Here is a 19,652-nt window from a genome sequence, read left to right on the forward strand (position 1 = left end):
ATTTAAATAGGTATTACTAACCACTCAGATTTCATGAACCGAGTAAAAAAATATCTTACGTGATGTGTTCAAGCTACATGATACGTATAGAATACACAGATCAGGCATAACATTACGACCACCTTTCTAATATAGTGTTGGTCCCCCTTTTGCTGCCCCATACACAACAAACTGTGATGCACTGTGTATTCTGACACCTTTCTATCAGAACCAGCATTAACTTCTTCAGCAGTTTGAGCTACAGTAGCTCGTCTGTTGGATCGGACAACACGGTACAGCCTTCACTCCCCACGTGCATTAATGAGCCTTGGCCGCCCATGACCCTGTCGCCGGTTTACCACTGTTCCTTCCTGGGACCACTTTTGATAGATACTGACCACTGCAGACACCCCACAAGAGCTGCAGTTTTGGAGATGACCTGACCCAGTCGTCTAGCCATCACAATTTGGTCCTCGTCAAACTCACTCATTTTTTCTGCTTCTAACACATCAGCTTTGAGGATACAATGTTCACCTGCTGAATATATACTGTATATCCCACCCACTAACAGGTGCCGTGATGAAGAGATAATCAGTGTTACTCACTTCACCTTGCAGTGGTCATAATGTTATGTCCTATGTCCTGTTATGTTTACTTGTGTTGAATAATGTCTGTCTTCTCATGTGTAATATGTAAAGTACTGTGACACTGCAATTTCCTTCGGGATCAATAAAGTGTTATCTTATCTTTATGCCTGGTCGGTGTATATGCAAATGCATACACCATTAAGTCTTGCAATAAAGAAACAGTAAACAAAAATTCTATTATTCTAATGTCATTCACTTTTGTGCTTTTTTTTTTTTAATTATTAAATTCTAATATAACTTCTTTCTTCTTCATTCACAATGGATGACAATTTCCTAGACCTGCTTCAATTAGGTCAGGTACTGTGTATATTAGTGCCAAATGGGGCATGTCAGATGCAAATTATGTAAATGAGAGAGGAGTGAACCTAAAAAAAATGCATCAGCTTAGCTCAAATGACCTGTTTTGATGCCATGTGAAGCTTTTATAAATTGGTTACAGAGTAATCACAACATATCTACTCAGACCAGGCATAACATTATGACCACTGACAGGTGAAGTGAATAACACTGATTATCTCTTCATCACGGCACCTTTTAGTGGGTGGGATATATTAGGCAGCAAGTGAACATTTTATCTTCAAAGTTGATGTGTTAGAAGCAGGAAAAATGGGTGAGCGTAAGAATTTGAGCAAGTTTGACGAGGGCCAAATTGTGATGGCTAGACAACTGGGTCAGAGCATCTCCAAAACTGCAGCTCCTGTGAGGTGTTCCCGGTCCGCAGTGGTCAGTATCTATCAAAAGTGGTCCAAGGAAGGAACAGTGGTAAACCGGCGACAGGGTCATGGGCAATGAAGACTCAGACAGAGACGAGCTACTGTAGCTCAAACTGCTGAAGAAGTTAATGCTGGTTCTGATAGAAAGGTGTCAGAATACACAGTGCATCACAGTTGCAGGGCTGTTTTGGCAGCAAAAGGGGGACCAACACAATATTAGGAAGGTGGTCATAATGTTATGCCTGATCGGTGTATAAAGAGGTAAAATAAAGAAAAGACAGAATGTAATAAGCATGTTACACTAAACATCATTTGCCTGGAAGTTTGTTTTTATTTAACTTAAATTTAAACAAAAAAAACTTTTTTTTTTTTTTAGATTGTTGACACCAGTATATACAGTATAATAACAATACAAATAATACAAATAAAAGGAAAAATTATGTAATTAATAAAATACAAACAAATGACTTCATACTTTAAGTATCAAATAAACTCCAGTAAAAAAAATACTAACTGTGAAAGCGTTATCTATTTAAGGATCTTCAAATTCTGTATGGAGGTTCATTTACACATGCCTTCAGCCTGTGGAGACAAAAAACTAATGTTTTTATATATTATTTTAAACGTACTGCTATTCCTGTATAGTATGATACAGTAGGTGCACCATATTCATTCACAATATATATCAGAGTCAATCGTGGGCGGCACGGTGGCTAGCACTGTCGCCTCACAGCAAGAAGGTCCTGGGTTCGATCCCCAGGCGGGGCGGTCTGGGTCCCTTCTGTGTGGAGTTTGCATGTTCTCCCCGTGTCTGTGTGGGTTTCCTCCGGGAGTTCCGGTTTCCTCCCACAGTCCAAAAAACATGCAGTGAGGTTAATTGGAGACACTGAATTGCCCTATAGGTGAATGGGTGGGTGCGTGTGTGTGTCTGCCCTGTGATGCACTGGCACCCCGTCCAGTGTGTTACTGTGTGCCTTGTGCCCATTAAAAAAACGGGATAGGCTCCAGCACCCCCTGTGACCCTAATTGGATAAGCGGTTAAGACAGTGAGTGAGAGTCAATTGTTAATGATATCAGTAATACAGCCTATTTCTTATTCTGTGTGATGAACGCACATGAAATGCAGACCAACAGGATATTATCTGCATCAGTATATTGTCTGAATATACAGTATTTAAGACTTATATAAGACTGGTCACTTACTGTGTTTAAATGGAGCAGAATGGAAGAGCCCAGTCCTCTGGCAGACAGATTTAAAGGGTAACCCCTTTTCCCAACACTCATAGCTCTCTGAGAGACTGCCAAAGCAAAAGGAGACACTAAGCATGCAACAGGAAGCTTAAAACTTTGGTGAGGTTCAGAGTTAGAATTAGGCCCTGCATTTTTAAAGTCAACCAAAGAAGGATTCTCAGACTGGGTTATATTCTCTGAACTGGGTTTTTCATTACTGAGGCTTGAATTTAAACCAAATTTAGAAACGGAGTCTGGTGACTGGTATTTAAAGGGTACTTGAATTGTGTCCAAGTTAGTTTTCCAGTAAGGATCACGATGATGTTCACGTCTGGGTGCTGTTGGATAGGTTGTAGAGGTCTCTTTGTCTTCAGCTTTTTTCTCAATCCCAATCATCTCTGCTTTTTCACTTTTCTTTACATGCTGGGTCTCACAATCGTCCTCCTTCCAGTAACTAGGAGGTGATGGGGGCTTAAAGTCAAAAGTTGTCTTTTCTACCACATCTTCCACCACTGCTTTGTCAGATGACATTGTACATCTCTTTAGATTTACTGCTTCTTCACAATGTACACCATTCTGAAATATTTTTCTCTTCTCTTTAAACATAACTTCCCAATCTCTCTCTTCTAGCACAACCTGGTCTTCCATCTCTCTTCCTTTATCTAGATGGTTCTCAGTATAGGTGTATAGCTTTATCATATCAAGTTCTTTCTCGGTTGCTTCTAAAATATCCAAATTTCCACATGTTTTATCCACATTGTTAACATGTTCTGTTTTTTCATGAGTCACCATTGTGTTGGTATTGTACTCTTGATTGTTAGTAGATTCCCGAGGTTCTGAATTCTTCCGATTGTCATTTCCTCCTTTAAGTTTCTTTCCTGTTTCTCCAGACTCTGAAGTTTCCAGCGTGATGACAAACTCGTATTGTCTTGGGCTTTGTGTTTTTTTCCTGGGTACCACAGTAAATGTGTTAAGGCCATCTCTTCGATCCTGTGGTGCCTCCTGTCTCTGGGATAAAGAGTCACAGTTCCTAGAGTCTACAGATTTGTGCAATGAACAATGCAGGTTTGAAGTATGGTTTGATGCTGGAGACCTGGAAAAAGAGATGATAATGAATACAAAGCAGTTCAGCATAAGATCTCTATAATCATACAGCTTTTTAAATAGAATGCCTTCTTCATTTTCCCAAGCTACATAGCAGTGATTACAGTTATAGCTATATTACGAATATGTTTTAAAGATAGTGGGAACATGTCTACACCTTTCCCCAGTGTTCCCAAAATTAGAGACGAGCCAAAACACTGAGACCCCCCTCCTCTTCCAATACTTGCTGTAATTACTACCAAAGATGGTTTAAACAAGTTGGGACATTTATGTAAACAAGAAAAAGGTTATGTTAAGTGATATTTTGTCAGAAGTGTAACTCTGTTGATGGTGTCATTTTCAAAAGATTGTGTGTGTGTGTGTGTGATAGTTTAACACAATGCAGGCAATGACAAATGTATCTTTGATGTTTGCTAAAAAAAATATTGTGACCATACCTTATAAGGAAATAATCCTTATTTTGGAAAAGGATAAAATATTTAAATTAAACTATTCCTAATTGACTATTCCTAGCATAATGAAGCATGTTGAAATAATTGATGTATATAATGATTTGTTTAAAACAGTGACTGTCCCTTTATTTATCTAATTAGTAGATTTTTCTATTTTCTAATATTTACATTGCATAGTACATTTCATTCTGTAGCACAACTGTGTTTAATAGTTATTGTTATAGCTTATACTAGCAGTCTTAGGGACTAAAACAATGAAAAATAGTAATACCCATCGGATGAAAGCTCCACCTGGCCCTGGGCTTTCAATCTGTCCATGAATTCAAATAGGATCTCTTTCATTAGAGGAGAAGGTGGTGGGAAATTACTGTACTGGTTAAAATGGGCACCACTTAATTCTTCCTGTTGAGCATCCTCTAGGTAGTTGTGGTTAACTGAAGCTTCTGCATAGGGCCTCTCTGATGAAAGAGAACACACCAACTTGTCTTATGACCTCCCAGCCAATGTTTCTGTTTCATTTATGCTTTGCATTTACTCACTCATTTACAGTGCCTTGAAAAAGCATTCAGCAATTTAACAACTCAACTATTAAACTAAAATTGATACCACTCAAATTTACAAAAGGAATTATGTTGTTGGTTTTATGTCAACAATTACAATGTGAACAGCAATAAATGTTATTAAATACTTGATGCAAAAATAAATAGCTTTTTTGTGAGGTCTATCAGTATGGTCAAGATGGTCCACATAAACACAAAGTCAAAGGAGCAAGTCACTGCTTCAATCATAAAGAAGCACAGATCTAGAGAAAAACACGTAATATCTCACTGAGCATATCTTAGTGTTCATTTCACTCCATCATATTGAAGTAAAGAAAATATAAAACTGTCACTTCGACTAGGTCAGGGTGTCCTTCAAAACTTCTGTCACACCAGGTTGCAGAAATCAGAGGCTGCAGATGATGTTCACAGATGTCCAATGTGTTACACCAGAAAGGTCTTTATAAAGAAGCTGCATGAAAAAATCAGTGCTGGAAAAAAGCCTATCCTTGCATGCAAAGAATATGGCAAAAGGGGAGAACATGCAGACTCCACACAGAAAGGACCCGGACCACTTCATCTGGGAATCAAACCCAGGACCTTTGTGCTGTGAGAAGACAGTGCTACCCACAGAGGCACCATACTGCCCATCACATAACACAATAAAATTACAGGTATTACAAATAACTCCCAGTGGTATACAGCTTTTGTTTATTATAAAATATTAAAACCTTGTATTTGACATAAGACATGAACAAACTTTGATTGTTTAAAAGTTTAAGTGGCACACAAATATAACAAATAATAATACTGGTGAATGGCAAACAAAATGAAAACAAGTAATTACAGCACAGACAAAACAGATAAGTAACATTATGTTTGGGTCAGACAGAAAAAACAAAAAGCAGACAAATAAAAACAACCTAATTTTGTAACTAATAAGTTAACAACAACTAATAATTTGTTGAGTTTGATTAATGTAAGTAGGCTCTTTGTTCCAACAATAGTAAATTAGTGTTACTAATAACTAGAAGAAAACTTATCAATCACTATTAAAAATCAAATGTGGGTATTTCATATATTATTTTTTTCGCTTTACTATTTTTTTATTTACAGAAGGCACTAATTAGCTGGGTATAAAGCTATCATACACATACCCACATCCCTTTTTTGTTTACTGTACATATAAAATGTTTTCTAGGCAAATATTGGAGATGTTTTAATAAAAAGCATCTCCCCATTTTAGCTATTAAATATAAATGTTATATACAAATAAATCATACACTAAACAGGTAATTTTAGGTGAATAGTTTTGTTCTTTACATGATTATTCATAATGATTCATAATGACTTAATTTTAATAATGTTTATTTATTTATTAGGATTTTAAAGTCATGTTTTACACTTTGGTTACATTCATGACAGAAACTGTAGTTACTCGTTACACAAGATTTATCAGTTCACAAGGTTATAACACAGTCATGGACAATTTAGTATCTCCAATTCACCTCACTTGCATGTATTTGGACTGTGGGAGGAAACCAGAGCTCCTGGAGGAAATAGCTCCAGACAGAGCTCCTGGAGGATATAACCCAGGACCTTCTTGCTGTAAGGCAAGAGTGCTACCCACCGAGCCGCAATTTTAATAATGATCAATAACTAACAAATGCATGTTATTTAATCCATGTTTTCCCACAAATGTACTTTGCATCAGTATTTGTAATTCTGTATTTATATTCTAATTACACTTCCAACAGGCATGCATTAGACTGATCTATCTGTAGCCAAATCATGTTTCATCATGATTTTCACATGCTTTACAAAGACTCAGTGTGTTTGATATTGTAATGTATTTAAACATTGAATATTTTACACACCGTCCAACTGGTTTTTATTATATTTCAAAAGTCTTCTGACAAATCACAAGTTAGATGTGGGTGCAAATGCCTCTGTAAATTATGTCTAGAAACGCCTCCACATTTATTTAGACATGCCATTATGAATGTATTGTCTAGTGTTATCCTAAGTGATCTGAAGTTGTGACACCAACTTAGCAATAAAACATATATATTTCTGTAAAGTGAATTTAAAAAGTATTAAGCTATATTACATTATGCAGGTGTAAAGGATTATGCCGATGTAAAGGATTACAGGTTAAAAAATGTTTTCTGTTCTAGCTTGACTGCATCCATTCACACATGGACTATAAGTGAAATCTTTAAAGACATGGTTTGATCAAGTGGCCTGAACAGATCATTTAACCTTATAAACTTCATATTGATATTAATGGTTTTGGAATAGGATGTCCATCAAGCTTACGGTCATGTGTCTACATACGTTTGGACATAAAGTATTAGTGCCAGCCTTGTGTTGATAAAAATTCTGATTCCTTAGGTACAGTGATACAGACAGAACTAACATTGATGTAACCAGGTCTAAAGTAGTGGATATATAATGTGAAAAACTATTATAAAATATCAGTTTAGACAATCTGACCATCAAAAACTGAACATTGCCTTTGACACACAAGATGCATAAGGACTTTTGAAACATGGCCAGGAGACAACATACAGATGACAGACGAACAGAGAAGAAACGGAGAAGCAGAAAGCATCAGCCCATCACCAGTAAGACAAAAGCAGCAGAAGAGATGGAGCCACGGTGTCTCCTAAGCTCCTCCTCCTGGTAGGACAGAGTCTGAACAAAATCACAGAAGCAAGCCAAAGAGTCAAAGTTCACTTACTGTACATTTTCAAGAAACATGTCAACACTCAAAATGTATTTTAAAAATGTCAAAGCACATGGGTTTCTTTAAAAATATGCTTTGTCAAAATATACATACAGCAACTCCAATTATTAACTGGGCAATACAGTGTAGAGTTAAATTTGTTTGTTTATTAGGATGTTAACGTCATGTTTTACACACTTTGGTAACATTCATGACAGGAACGGTAGTTACTCGTTACACAAGATTCATCAGTTCACAAGGTTATATCAAACACAGTCATGAACAATTTTGTTTCTCCAATTCACCTCACTTGCATGTCTTTGGACTGTGGGAGGAAACCAGAGCTCCCGGAGTAAACCCGCACAGACACGGGGAGAACATGAAAACTCCACACATAAAGGACCCGGACCACCCCACCTGGGGATCGAACTCAGGACCTCCTTGCTGTGAGGCGACAGTTATGGACTAATTTTTTGTTAGTGACTATTACAGACTATAGCTTCTCTATGTCCACATAAATGGTGTGAGCTCTACTACACCCATTTTAAAAGTACATGGAAAGGAAGAAAAGTAAGTCCATGATAATGCAAAGCTCACTTGACTGTTACCAATGTACAGTGTATCACAAAAGTGAGTACACCCCTCACATTTCTGCAGATATTTAAGTATATCTTTTCATGGGACAACACTGACAAAATGAAACTTTGACACAATGAAAAGTAGTCTGTGTGCAGCTTATATAACAGTGTAAATTTATTCTTCCCTCAAAATAACTCAATATACAGCCATTAATGTCTAAACCACCGGCAACAAAAGTGAGTACACCCCTTAGTGAAAGTTCCTGAAGTGTCAATATTTTGTGTGGCCACCATTATTTCCCAGAACTGCCTTAACTCTCCTGGGCATGGAGTTTACCAGAGCTTCACAGGTTGCCACTGGAATGCTTTTCCACTCCTCCATGACGACATCACGGAGCTGGCGGATATTCGAGACTTTGGGGCATCCTTAAGCGGAAGGTGGAGGAGCGCGAAGATGTTCTATTGGGTTTAGGTCTGGAGACATGCTTGGCCAGTCCATCACCTTTACCCTCAGCCTCTTCAATAAAGCAGTGGTCGTCTTAGAGGTGTGTTTGGGGTCATTATCATGCTGGAACACTGCCCTGCGACCCAGTTTCCGGAGGGAGGGGATCATGCTCTGCTTCAGTATTTCACAGTACATATTGGAGTTCATGTGTCCCTCAATGAAATGTAACTCCCCAACACCTGCTGCACTCATGCAGCCCCAGACCATGGCATTCCCACCACCATGCTTGACTGTAGGCATGACACACTTATCTTTGTACTCCTCACCTGATTGCTGCCACACATGCTTGAGACCATCTGAACCAAACAAATTAATCTTGGTCTCATCAGACCATAGGACATGGTTCCAGTAATCCATGTCCTTTGTTGACATGTCTTCAGCAAACTGTTTGCGGGCTTTCTTGTGTAGAGACTTCAGAAGAGGCTTCCTTCTGGGGTGACAGCCATGCAGACCAATTTGATGTAGTGTGCGGCGTATGGTCTGAGCACTGACAGGCTGACCCCCCACCTTTTCAATCTCTGCAGCAATGCTGACAGCACTCCTGCGCCTATCTTTCAAAGACAGCAGTTGGATGTGACGCTGAGCACGTGCACTCAGCTTCTTTGGACGACCAACGCGAGGTCTGTTCTGAGTGGACCCTGCTCTTTTAAAACGCTGGATGATCTTGGCCACTGTGCTGCAGCTCAGTTTCAGGGTGTTGGCAATCTTCTTGTAGCCTTGGCCATCTTCATGTAGCGCAACAATTCGTCTTTTAAGATCCTCAGAGAGTTCTTTGCCATGAGGTGCCATGTTGGAACTTTCAGTGACCAGTATGAGAGAGTGTGAGAGCTGTACTACTAAATTGAACACACCTGCTGCCTATGCACACCTGAGACCTAGTAACACTAACAAATCACATGACATTTTGGAGGGAAAATGACAAGCAGTGCTCAATTTGGACATTTAGGGGTGTAGTCTCTTAGGGGTGTACTCACTTTTGTTGCCGGTGGTTTAGACATTAATGGCTGTATATTGAGTTATTTTGAGGGAAGAATAAATTTACACTGTTATATAAGCTGCACACAGACTACTTTTCATTGTGTCAAAGTGTCATTTTGTCAGTGTTGTCCCATGAAAAGATATACTTCAATATCTGCAGAAATGTGAGGGGTGTACTCACTTTTGTGATACACTGTAACTCATGTGCTAGCAGGTTATATTTTATGGCAGACACGTTTATTGGTTCTTCTTGGATTGTGTCTGACCATTAGGACCTTTTTTCCCAGCGTAAGATCATCTGTACATATGAATATAAGTACAAAGCACAGGGAACTTTGTTCTCACAGTGATGGTAAGAAGGAAAACCCACATTACAAACCCCATTTTCATAAAAGTTGGGACATTTTGTAAAATTCAATAAAAAGAAGATTTTGTGATTTGTTCATTCTCTTGAATCTTGAAACTGATAACAATATTTTGCAAATTAGGCAATTTGAGGGCATTTTACCTATGAATGAATGGCAGTGTCAGTTGAAATTAATTAATTAATTAATTAGGCTCCCACAATTTTATTTACCAAAGCAAAGAGTCATTCTAGGAATGATATGTTAACGAAAAGGCATGTACTAACTGTATGCATATTATATATTATGCACTTGTCAGTCTATACATACTAAATAGTACATGTACCTTTTACTGGATTTTTGGAACAGATAATAGTAAGTAAATAATAAGTACTCTTTTACTGGACCTTAGAGTAATAATAAGTGCAACAGTCCCTATTGAATGTGTAGGAAAAGTGTTTGTTACCTTTATCACTGGAGTCTGGTTGGGAAGGGCTGATTCCTGGAGGAGGTGGAGCTTTGCGTTTTGTCCTCTTAAGAGACAAGTCAGTGGAGACACAACTGAGCACACCCTAAATGCACACAAGCGCGCACACACACATCATTTTTGTAATTTGTTTCTGGTTATAGTACAAGCAATGTACTAGAACAACAGTCAATACACCACAAATACACTACACAAAGTCATTTCTATGTCATGTCCATGTCCACTCACCTGTTTGTCACAGGCATCATTTTTAGGCAGAGTGGCATCCTGGCTAGAGATCAGTCTACTGGAAATGCTCTGGGACCCGGACATGCTGGGAGGCTGTGGTGCCCGTCTCTTCTTAGACATGTCGGATGTCGGTGTAGACAAGACCAAGCTCGATTTAGGAGAACTGATATTGATCTGATTATTCAGCACCAGAGAGGTGGAGGCACTATTGGTGCTGGACACGTTCTGTGGAAATTAGGGAAAGGAAAAAAAAAGTGAAAAGAAGGTGTAACAGGAAACAGGAAATAACAATAGCTGATTAGATGTTCGACCCACTCATGCAAATATAAAAGGGAACACCCAAATGTAGCTTAAAATAGCAAAAAGCGATGAGCAGATTAGCATGGGTCGTTAGTAGTATAATTATAGTTAAAGGAAGGGTGGTGATCTAAGGGTTAGCAGATGTTGTTTCTTCGCAGTCTTTTTGATTTTTTTTTATGCAGGGAATTAATAATTCAAATGTCAATGTAATGCTGTAATGCAACTATGCAAATGAAACGTTTTAAACTTCTAATTAAAGAGAATAATGGTCAGTTAGTAGCTTTGTACTAAGCCTCTACTTTTTGAAGCTGAATAAAGTTTTCTTTCATTTTCCAGATAGTAATAAAGTCAAAAACAAAGACAAAATGTCAGGTTAACAAACCTCGTCACCTGTTTTCTTGCCTCTCATAAACAAGCCAAGTAATCCTCTGTTTACTTTCTCATGGGTCACTGATTTCTCATAATCTGAATAAAGAACAAAAGAAAGATAACAAATGAATATAAAAAACTACTATTTATATAAATTGCAGCCTGTATGCAACCAAATAGTGATGCATTGTTGGCTCTATCATAAAATTAATCCACACCTGTGAGGAAAAAAACAGGTTTTTAGAAATCTAGCTGATACTTTCTTTCAAATCTAATTAAATTATTTTACATTTCCATATTCGTCTGGATTTATTTTAGTCAGTTTTGTACTTTTATTCAACATTATTTTCATAACACAAAAAAGACAATGCATAACATATTTAGTGACATTTATGTTAGTTCATGTAAATGGTAGAATTTAAACCAACTACAGAACAGCTTTTGATCAAACACAAAGTAGACAATCTCTATTAAGTTCAAGTCAGGACTTTATTGAGGTCACTTAGTTTTTAGGTATTTAGATGTGAATATTTACTTGCATATTTTGATCACTGACCTGATACATAACCCAATTACACCTCAGCTGCAGTCCACAGACATGTAATCTTACATTGTTTTCAAATAACATTCTTATAGAATCACAAAGAGGTCACAATATAAAGTACAGTGGTTCCTTGTAACTCCACCTAAATCCCCTAAACTCAAAATCTTTGAAACTGGACACCCTTCGTAGAGAAATTTGTTCCCCTTAAACTCGACGTTTACCTTAAACTCGGCAAGAATATTAAACAAATCAGCCTTTGTGAGGAATAACCGTCAAATCCACTCTGAGAGCATCCACATGTATCTGTGTTTATCTTGTTTCACTTTTAAACTTGTGTTACAGCTCGAGGTTCAGAGAAATTGTGAGAAACAGAAAACACATCATTAAAAAAAGCTTATTGTGACTTAATGTATTAAAAGAACATCATAGGAACACTAAACTTCTTTTAATTATTACTGCTCATAAGTTTTCTCCACGAATGAAATCCTCGCTTGTATTTAAGTCACGTTATGCTTTGTGCATCGCCACACTTCATAGGAAATAACGGCACAGCCAGCGCAAAAGCGGTTTTGACGCTTCTCACACGAATGCTCCCTTACTGAATTTGCTAAGGAATGCAGTATCAACCATCACAACAATTAAGAAGAATAAGGAAATAATAAAGTTAAAAAGTGCAATTTTTTTATTGTATTTTTATAGATTTTTTACTGTTTTTAATTGTATTTCAGTGTGTTTTATATTATATTTGTGTTATTTTCAGTGTGTAAGTGTCAAAAACAACCCCATTATTTTACATTAGCCTAAAATATATGCAGTTCCACAGGACCATAGAATGCATTAACAGGTTTCCCATACATCCTTACGGGGAAAAAAAAACGCCACTTCCAGAACCAATTGACGTTGGGTTTCAATGTCCCACTGTATAACAAATTGTGAATTTGCTTCAAATCATACAAGATAAGACTTTCACATAGACAACATTTAAATTCTACTGTAAATGAACCATACATTATATTTTTTCATTTTCTTTTTGGTATTATAGTTAGTTCAAGTAAACCAATACATTAAAATAAATACTTACCAGCAAGTAACAGAATACACTGTAATTATACATTTGGTTTAGAATATGCTTTTCTTTTATTTAACACAAAGAGTAGTGTGTATCAGTACCTTTATGAGTTGGTGTTGCTGGGTCCTCCGTAACAGCTGTAAAAAATTAAAATGCTGTTAGTTTCAACAACAGAGTTGAATGCACTGCCTGCAAGTTGCTAAAGAAAATTTCTTTAATAGTAATACAGATGTTCACCTTTCAATTCCTTGGCATACAGATCTCTGATGCCATAGTCATTGAGTGATTTGGTCAGATCCAGGGGTTCTTCAGATTGGATATCTCTCAGTAACACAGTGGTTTTTGGGTCCAGCTCACATTTGTCACAGACTGCAGGCATCAGCTTAATCAAAGGAAGTCTGGGATTGACTCGAACTACAGCCTTATGGGATTTTCTGTAGTTTATTATTAGACGTACTGTAGCCTGAAAGTTTAAAAAATGGGGTACTCAAATACACTGATAGCCATAACATTAAAACCATCTCGTTTCTATACTCACTGTCCATTTTATCAGCTCCACTGACTATTTAGAAGCACTTTGTAGTTCTACAATTACTGACTGTAGTCCATCTGTTTCCCTACATACCTTTTTAGCCTTCTTTATTGGTCAGGACCCCCACAGGACCACCACAGAGCAGGTATTATTTAGGTGGTTGATCATTCTCAGCACTGCAGTGACACTGACATGGTGGTGGTGTGTTGGTGTGTGTTGTGCTGGTATGAGTGAATCAGACACAGCAGCGCTGCTGGAGTTTTTAAATATCATGTCCACTCACTGTCTACTCTATTAGACACTCCTACCTGGTTGGTCCACCTTGTAGATGTAAAGTCAGAGACGATCGCTCATCTATTGCTGCTGTTTGTGTTGGTCATCTTCTAGACCTTCATCAGTGGTCACAAGACGCTGCCCACCGGGCGCTGTTGGCTGGATATATTTTTGGTTGGTGGACTATTCTCAGTCCAGCAGTGGACAGTGATGTGTTTAAAAATTCCAGCAGCGCTGCTGTGTCTTATCCACTCATACCAGCACAACACACACTAACACACCACCACCATGTCAGTGTCACTGCAGTGCTGAGAATGATCCACCACCCAAATAATACCTGCTCTGTAGTGGTCCTGTGGGGGTCCTGACCATTGAAGAACAGCATTAAAGGGGGATAACAAAGCATGCAGTGTAACAGATAGACTACAGTCAGTAATTGTAGGACTACAAAGTGCTCCTATATAGTAAGTGGAGCTGATAAAATGGACAGTGAGTGTAGATACAAGGAGGTGGTTTTAATGTTATGGCTGATCGGTGTATGTAAAATAAAGACAAGGTAATGTGCATCAACAATTCCCAAATATAGCTAATTTATATAACATAAATTAATATAACGATATAATGCCTAGTAATATGTTCCTGTATAGTAAAATAACTGAAAAAGGAAGAATTATGACAACAAGCAAAGTCTGTTGAGCCTCTTTCACACATATTTTCCTGGGTATTATCTGGTTATTTGAAGGATAAAGTGTGATTAACCAGTAGTTTTCTGGATGAAGAGCTGGTACAAATAACAGATAAACACCCTTTTGTTTCATGTGTGCATAAGATAAGTCGTCACCAGTTATATAAATATATTCGTAGCTGCGACATAATTCACTTCAATAAATGATTGTTCACATTTACATTTTCGGCATTTAGCAGACGCTTTTATCCAAAGCGACTTACAGTTGTGACAGTATACAATCTAAGCAATTGAGGGTTAAGGGCCTTGCTCAAGGGTCCAACAGTTGCAACCTGGCAGTCGTGGGGCTTGAACCGGCAACCTTCTGATCACCAATCCAGTACCTTAACCACTAGGCTGCAGCTTCCCTTGTTTAGAATAGTGGAGGTACAAAACGTTTATACTGACTTCTCTTGGCATACTTACCACAGGCATGTTTGGCCCCCTTCTGTTACACTCATCATTCCGTTTAGGTTTAAGCACAACCCGCTCAGCCTCCAGCAAACCAATCAGAGAGTTAGGTTTAAATTTAATTTGTTTTTGGCTTGGGGAGATAAGCTCGATTAAGTGGTCTGCTGGGTTCAGGTGGTACTGAGCACACAGAGTGACCAGCATGTCCATCACTGGTATACTGTGGGAATGCAGAAACATGTTATCTCACAGTGCATGCATTCCATTTAAGTCACTCATTAAATTCAACAATAGATTCTTCATCTTTCTAACCTGCCCTGTACTGTAACCACACTCTGTTGTCCTTCTGGCAGAATTACAGTCAGCACCATGTCTGATACAATCAGCTCCTCTTGCTCCATGTTTGTGTAAGTGTGTTGGTAAAGATATTCTGGAATTTCCAAAGTGGTTCTTCTATTAAAGGAAAAGTTCAATAATTAACATTTTTATTCGGGGTAAGCTGGAGGTCAATAATACTGACGTTTTAAAGAATACTTTAAAAGTTTTCAGTTTTATTTTTGTCTACTGCATCTATTGTGTATTGAAAATACCACAAAAATGACAAGTAATGAGAAAAGAATAAAAACGTGGCTCATCATGTAAACCCAAAGCCAAAGAGTTAGTAGAGAAAGTAGAAAAGATGCATTTAAAACAGAATTTATTTATTTATTAGGATTTTAACGTCATGTTTTACACACTTTATTTACATTCATGACAGAAACAGTAGTTACTTATTACACATGGGGCCAGTGATAGCTCAGTGGTTAAGGTACTGGACTAGTAAACAGAAGGTTGCCGGTTCAAGCCCCGCCACCACCAAGTTGCCACTGTTGGGTCCCTGAGCAAGGCCCTTAACCCTCAATTGCTCATTGTGTAAGTCGCTTTGGATAAAAGCGTCTGCTAAATGCTGAAAATGTAAATGTAATGTAAATTGCACAAGATTTATCAGTTCACAAGTTTAATGTCAAACACAGTCATGGACAATTTTGCATCTCTAGTTCACCTCACTTGCATGTATTTGGACTGTGGGAGGAAACCCACACAGACACGGGAAGAACATGCAAACTCCACACATAAAGGACCCGGACCACCCCACCTGGGAATCGTACCAAGGACCTTCTCGCTGTGAGGCGACAGTGCTACCCACTGAGCCACCATGCCACCCTTAAAAACAGAAAGCAATGAATTCTATTAAACAGTACAAATAGTACAAAATACTCAATGTTATAAATAATAAACTTTATTGCTTTTTGTATAAATATAATCTCATTCTAAATTTGATGGCCGCATCAAGTTCCAAATAAGTTGGGACAAGGGTATGCTTTCCACAACGTTTCATCTAACAAAATCTGTAATTGTCTGGGGACAAAGGACATTTTTTGCAGTTGTGATGGATGTTTTTCCCATTATTGCAAAGGTGAAAAAAAAAAAACTGCAGTTTATAATGTTCCTACATTTTGTTGTTAAAATTATATATGCATCATATTACAGTGGTACCTTGTATCTCAACATCCCCTAAACTCAAAATCTTTGAAAATCAACGCCCTTCTTCAAGAAATTTGTACCCTTAAACTCAACGTTTCCCTTAAACTCAATGTGCGTGTGACTGCTGCTTTGCTCAGCGCTCGGCTTGAGCGGTGCGGTAAAATGTCATGCGAACATGAGAGGAATCTGCATTTGTAAGGAATAACCCTCAAATTTACTCTGAAAGCTCCACATGTATCTGTGTTTATCTGGATTTTTCTCGTTTCACTTTTAAACTTGCGTTACAGCTCGGGGTGCTGAGAAATTGTAAAAATCAGCTTTTCTGAGAGAGTTTAAAATGCCTATCATTAAAAAAATAATAATGTCATTTAATGTATTAAAAGAACAGCATAGAAACACTAAACCTCTCTTAATTATAACTGCTTATTTGTTCTCTTTACTAATTAAGAAGCATAAGAAAACAATTAAGAAGTAAAGGTAAAGTGCAGGTTTTATTGTATTTTTAATTGATTTTTAACTGTTTTTTATTGTATTGAAGTGTTTTTTTATATTATATGTGTGTTATTTTTAGTGTATAAGTGTAAAAAAAAAAAACTATTATTTTACAATAGCCTAAAATATATGCAGTTCCATGGAACGCATTAACAGGTTTCCCATACATCCTTATGAGAAAAAATACCTTACAACTCAACGCCAGTTGGTTCTGGGACTGGCGTTGAGTTTTAAGGTACCACTGTATTTATAACAGAAGCATGCCGTTTAAAGCAAAGCCTTATGAATAATCAAATGTCAGTCATTTGATATTGTTTTTTTACTTTGCCCATTACATTATAGAAATTTCTAAGGATTCTCTGACTCTTTCTATAAAGTTACAGACTGTAGACTGTATTGAAGTACTGAAAAAATACATTAAACAACGTTGAACCAAACATTCTTGAATTAAATATTTGCCCAATAGTTTTGAAAAATTGGCATAACATTAAACCTTTCTAGAGTGGTCTGCCATGCCAAATGGACATCTGAGCCTTGGTCAGGGAGATAAGAAAGAACCCAATTATCACTCTGAAATTCCCAGTTGGTGTTTGCTAAAAAACGATTCTCTGGTCTGAGGAGGTGAAAATTGAACTCTTTGGGCAGAACAGCAAACACTTTCTGCCAAACAACAAGCACTGCACATCACATGGCTAATAGCACCCATATGGTAAAAAAAAATGTGGTGGCAGCATCATGATATGGTGGTGCTTTTGAGAGGCAGGGACAGGAGGAAAAGGTAACAACTGAGGGACTGACAAATGTAGCCTAATAGGAAAATGCTTTAAGAAAACCCCCTCCAGAGCACATGCAAACTTTTAACTGGGGTGCCAGTTTACCTTTCAATACAACAATGAATGAATAAATAAGACAGGAACACTGAAACAGCTTCCCTGAGAGGCTCAGCTGAAGCCCAGAAGTAAACCATACTAAACATCTGTGGCAAGATGAAAAGATGGCAGTTCAAAAACACTTGCCATCTATTCTGATGAAGCTTGAGAGGATCTGTCATAAACAATGGAAGATCTGAACAAATAAATCTGTGCAAAGCTCATAGAGATGTAGCCACAAAGACAAATGCAAATGTAACAGTGGTCAAAAGACCAAATGAAGGTGTAATTAAGTGTAAATTGATTAGTTAAAATGGCTGTTATATCCATTACAAATCATACAATACAAAGTTGCAAAAAGTCAGAGGGTCTGAAAACTTTCTGAATTCATTATATTAAAGTTGATAAGGTAAATCACTCACTCACTGTCTTAATCACTTATCCAATCAGGGTCGCGAGGGGTGCTGGAGCCTATCCCAGCTTTGCAATGGGCACAAGGCACACAGTAACACCCTGGACGGGGGGCCAGTCCATCGCAGGGCAGACACACACACACCCATTCACCTATAGGGCAATTCAGTGTCTCCAATTAACCTCACTGCATGTTTTTGGACTGCGGGAGGAAACCAGAGCTCCCGGAGGAAACCCACACAGACACGGGGACAACATGCAAACTCCGCACATAAACCCGAGCCACCCCACCTGGGGATCAAACCCAGGACCTTCTTGCTGTGAGGCAACAGTGCTACCCACTGAGCCGCCCTAAGGTAAAACATTTTACTTTATATCCTTTGTGCTTTTTAACATAAATAACTGAAAGAGTATTTACAAATGACAAATGTTTTCTGTTTTAATTTGCTTTTAACCTCATGTCCCAACATTTTTGGAATTGTAAGTGTATAGGATTAATAAACACATAAAAAGGAATATATGAACTGAGACAGAAATATTACAAATGTTATTACAAATGTTTATGTTCAGTCCCAGTCCTTACTTTATACACAATTTAAAATCAAAGATTACTACTGTTCTTTTCATAGCATATGTAAGCATGTTAACATTACAGTTAACAGTAATTGTTTTTATGCTACATAATCTTTTAATAAGGTTAGATGGTCCAACTAATGTGTAAATGTGTCAGTAAATGTTACAACAACCACAGTTTACTTTTTAAAACATCCATATTCCTGAAAGTCACACTTTGTGTCCAGCATAAAATTTCCAGAACAAAGTGTGACTCACTGTATGGAATGCTAACACTGTGCAGTGAAATGTGAGTTATGTTCCATCTGTCTTCGCACTAACGTTATGAACAAAATACCCTAGTACGGTCCTAAATGGAATAAGCTTCACACTGCAAAATTTTAACAGGTGTAAAAAATCAATTATATAAAGGAAATTTTGCAGCAACGGTTTAGGGAAGGCCCTTTGTGGTCCCAGCATGAATGTACCCCTGTGCACAAAGCAATGTATCTAAAGACATGAATAAAAGCTTGGTTTAAAGAAACTTCAGTTGCTTTCACAGAGCCCTGACCTCAGCCCCACTTTCCTGACCAACATCAGTAACCAGCCATACAAAAACACTTTGGACTGAATGAGCAAAAATTTCCACAGACATACAGAAGTGTGGTTGCTGTTATAGCTGAAAAGGTCACACAGAGGTCACTATTTTAATACTACTTGTTTTTGTGATGGGATGTCCAACAATATCATAATTAGGTGTCCAAATGCTATCAGCCATATAGTGCATGTAGCTTAAGTAGATGAAAGCAGCTCCCCTCTACCAGAAGATTTAAATTAGAAATGAAGTTTCTCCTGAACAATATGACACTGCCAAAGCAATAATAGCAAGTGAGGTGATTCGGAGATACAAAATTGTCAATGACTGTGTTCGATATAACCTTGTGAACTGATGAACCTTGTGGAATGAGTAACTACCGTTCCTGTCATGAATGTAACCAAAGTGTTGAACATGACATTAAAATCCTAATGAACAAACAAACAAACATACACTCGTACAGTAACATGTATTT

General features: G+C 37.7%; 2 protein-coding genes across 2 annotated transcripts in view; one reads left to right on the top strand and one right to left on the bottom strand.

The window, feature by feature from the left end:
- nudt15 (nudix (nucleoside diphosphate linked moiety X)-type motif 15) overlaps positions 1-19,652 on the top strand; it is a 426,914-nt gene that overhangs the window by 73,309 nt on the left and 333,953 nt on the right. The gene's annotated exons all lie outside the window — the stretch shown is intronic.
- Positions 1,812-13,173, bottom strand: cobll1a (cordon-bleu WH2 repeat protein-like 1a). The gene is made up of 8 exons (XM_062998107.1): positions 13,032-13,173; positions 12,896-12,931; positions 11,195-11,277; positions 10,513-10,737; positions 10,264-10,369; positions 4,397-4,583; positions 2,543-3,662; positions 1,812-1,921 (listed from the first exon to the last, which is right to left on the bottom strand). Exons 1-8 carry the CDS (start codon positions 13,171-13,173, stop codon positions 1,901-1,903), a joined length of 1,920 nt encoding a protein of 639 aa, XP_062854177.1. The 3' UTR covers positions 1,812-1,900.

This window comes from Trichomycterus rosablanca, chromosome 6, assembly GCF_030014385.1.
Source record: "Trichomycterus rosablanca isolate fTriRos1 chromosome 6, fTriRos1.hap1, whole genome shotgun sequence".
NCBI classification, from domain to species: Eukaryota; Metazoa; Chordata; class Actinopteri; order Siluriformes; family Trichomycteridae; genus Trichomycterus; species Trichomycterus rosablanca.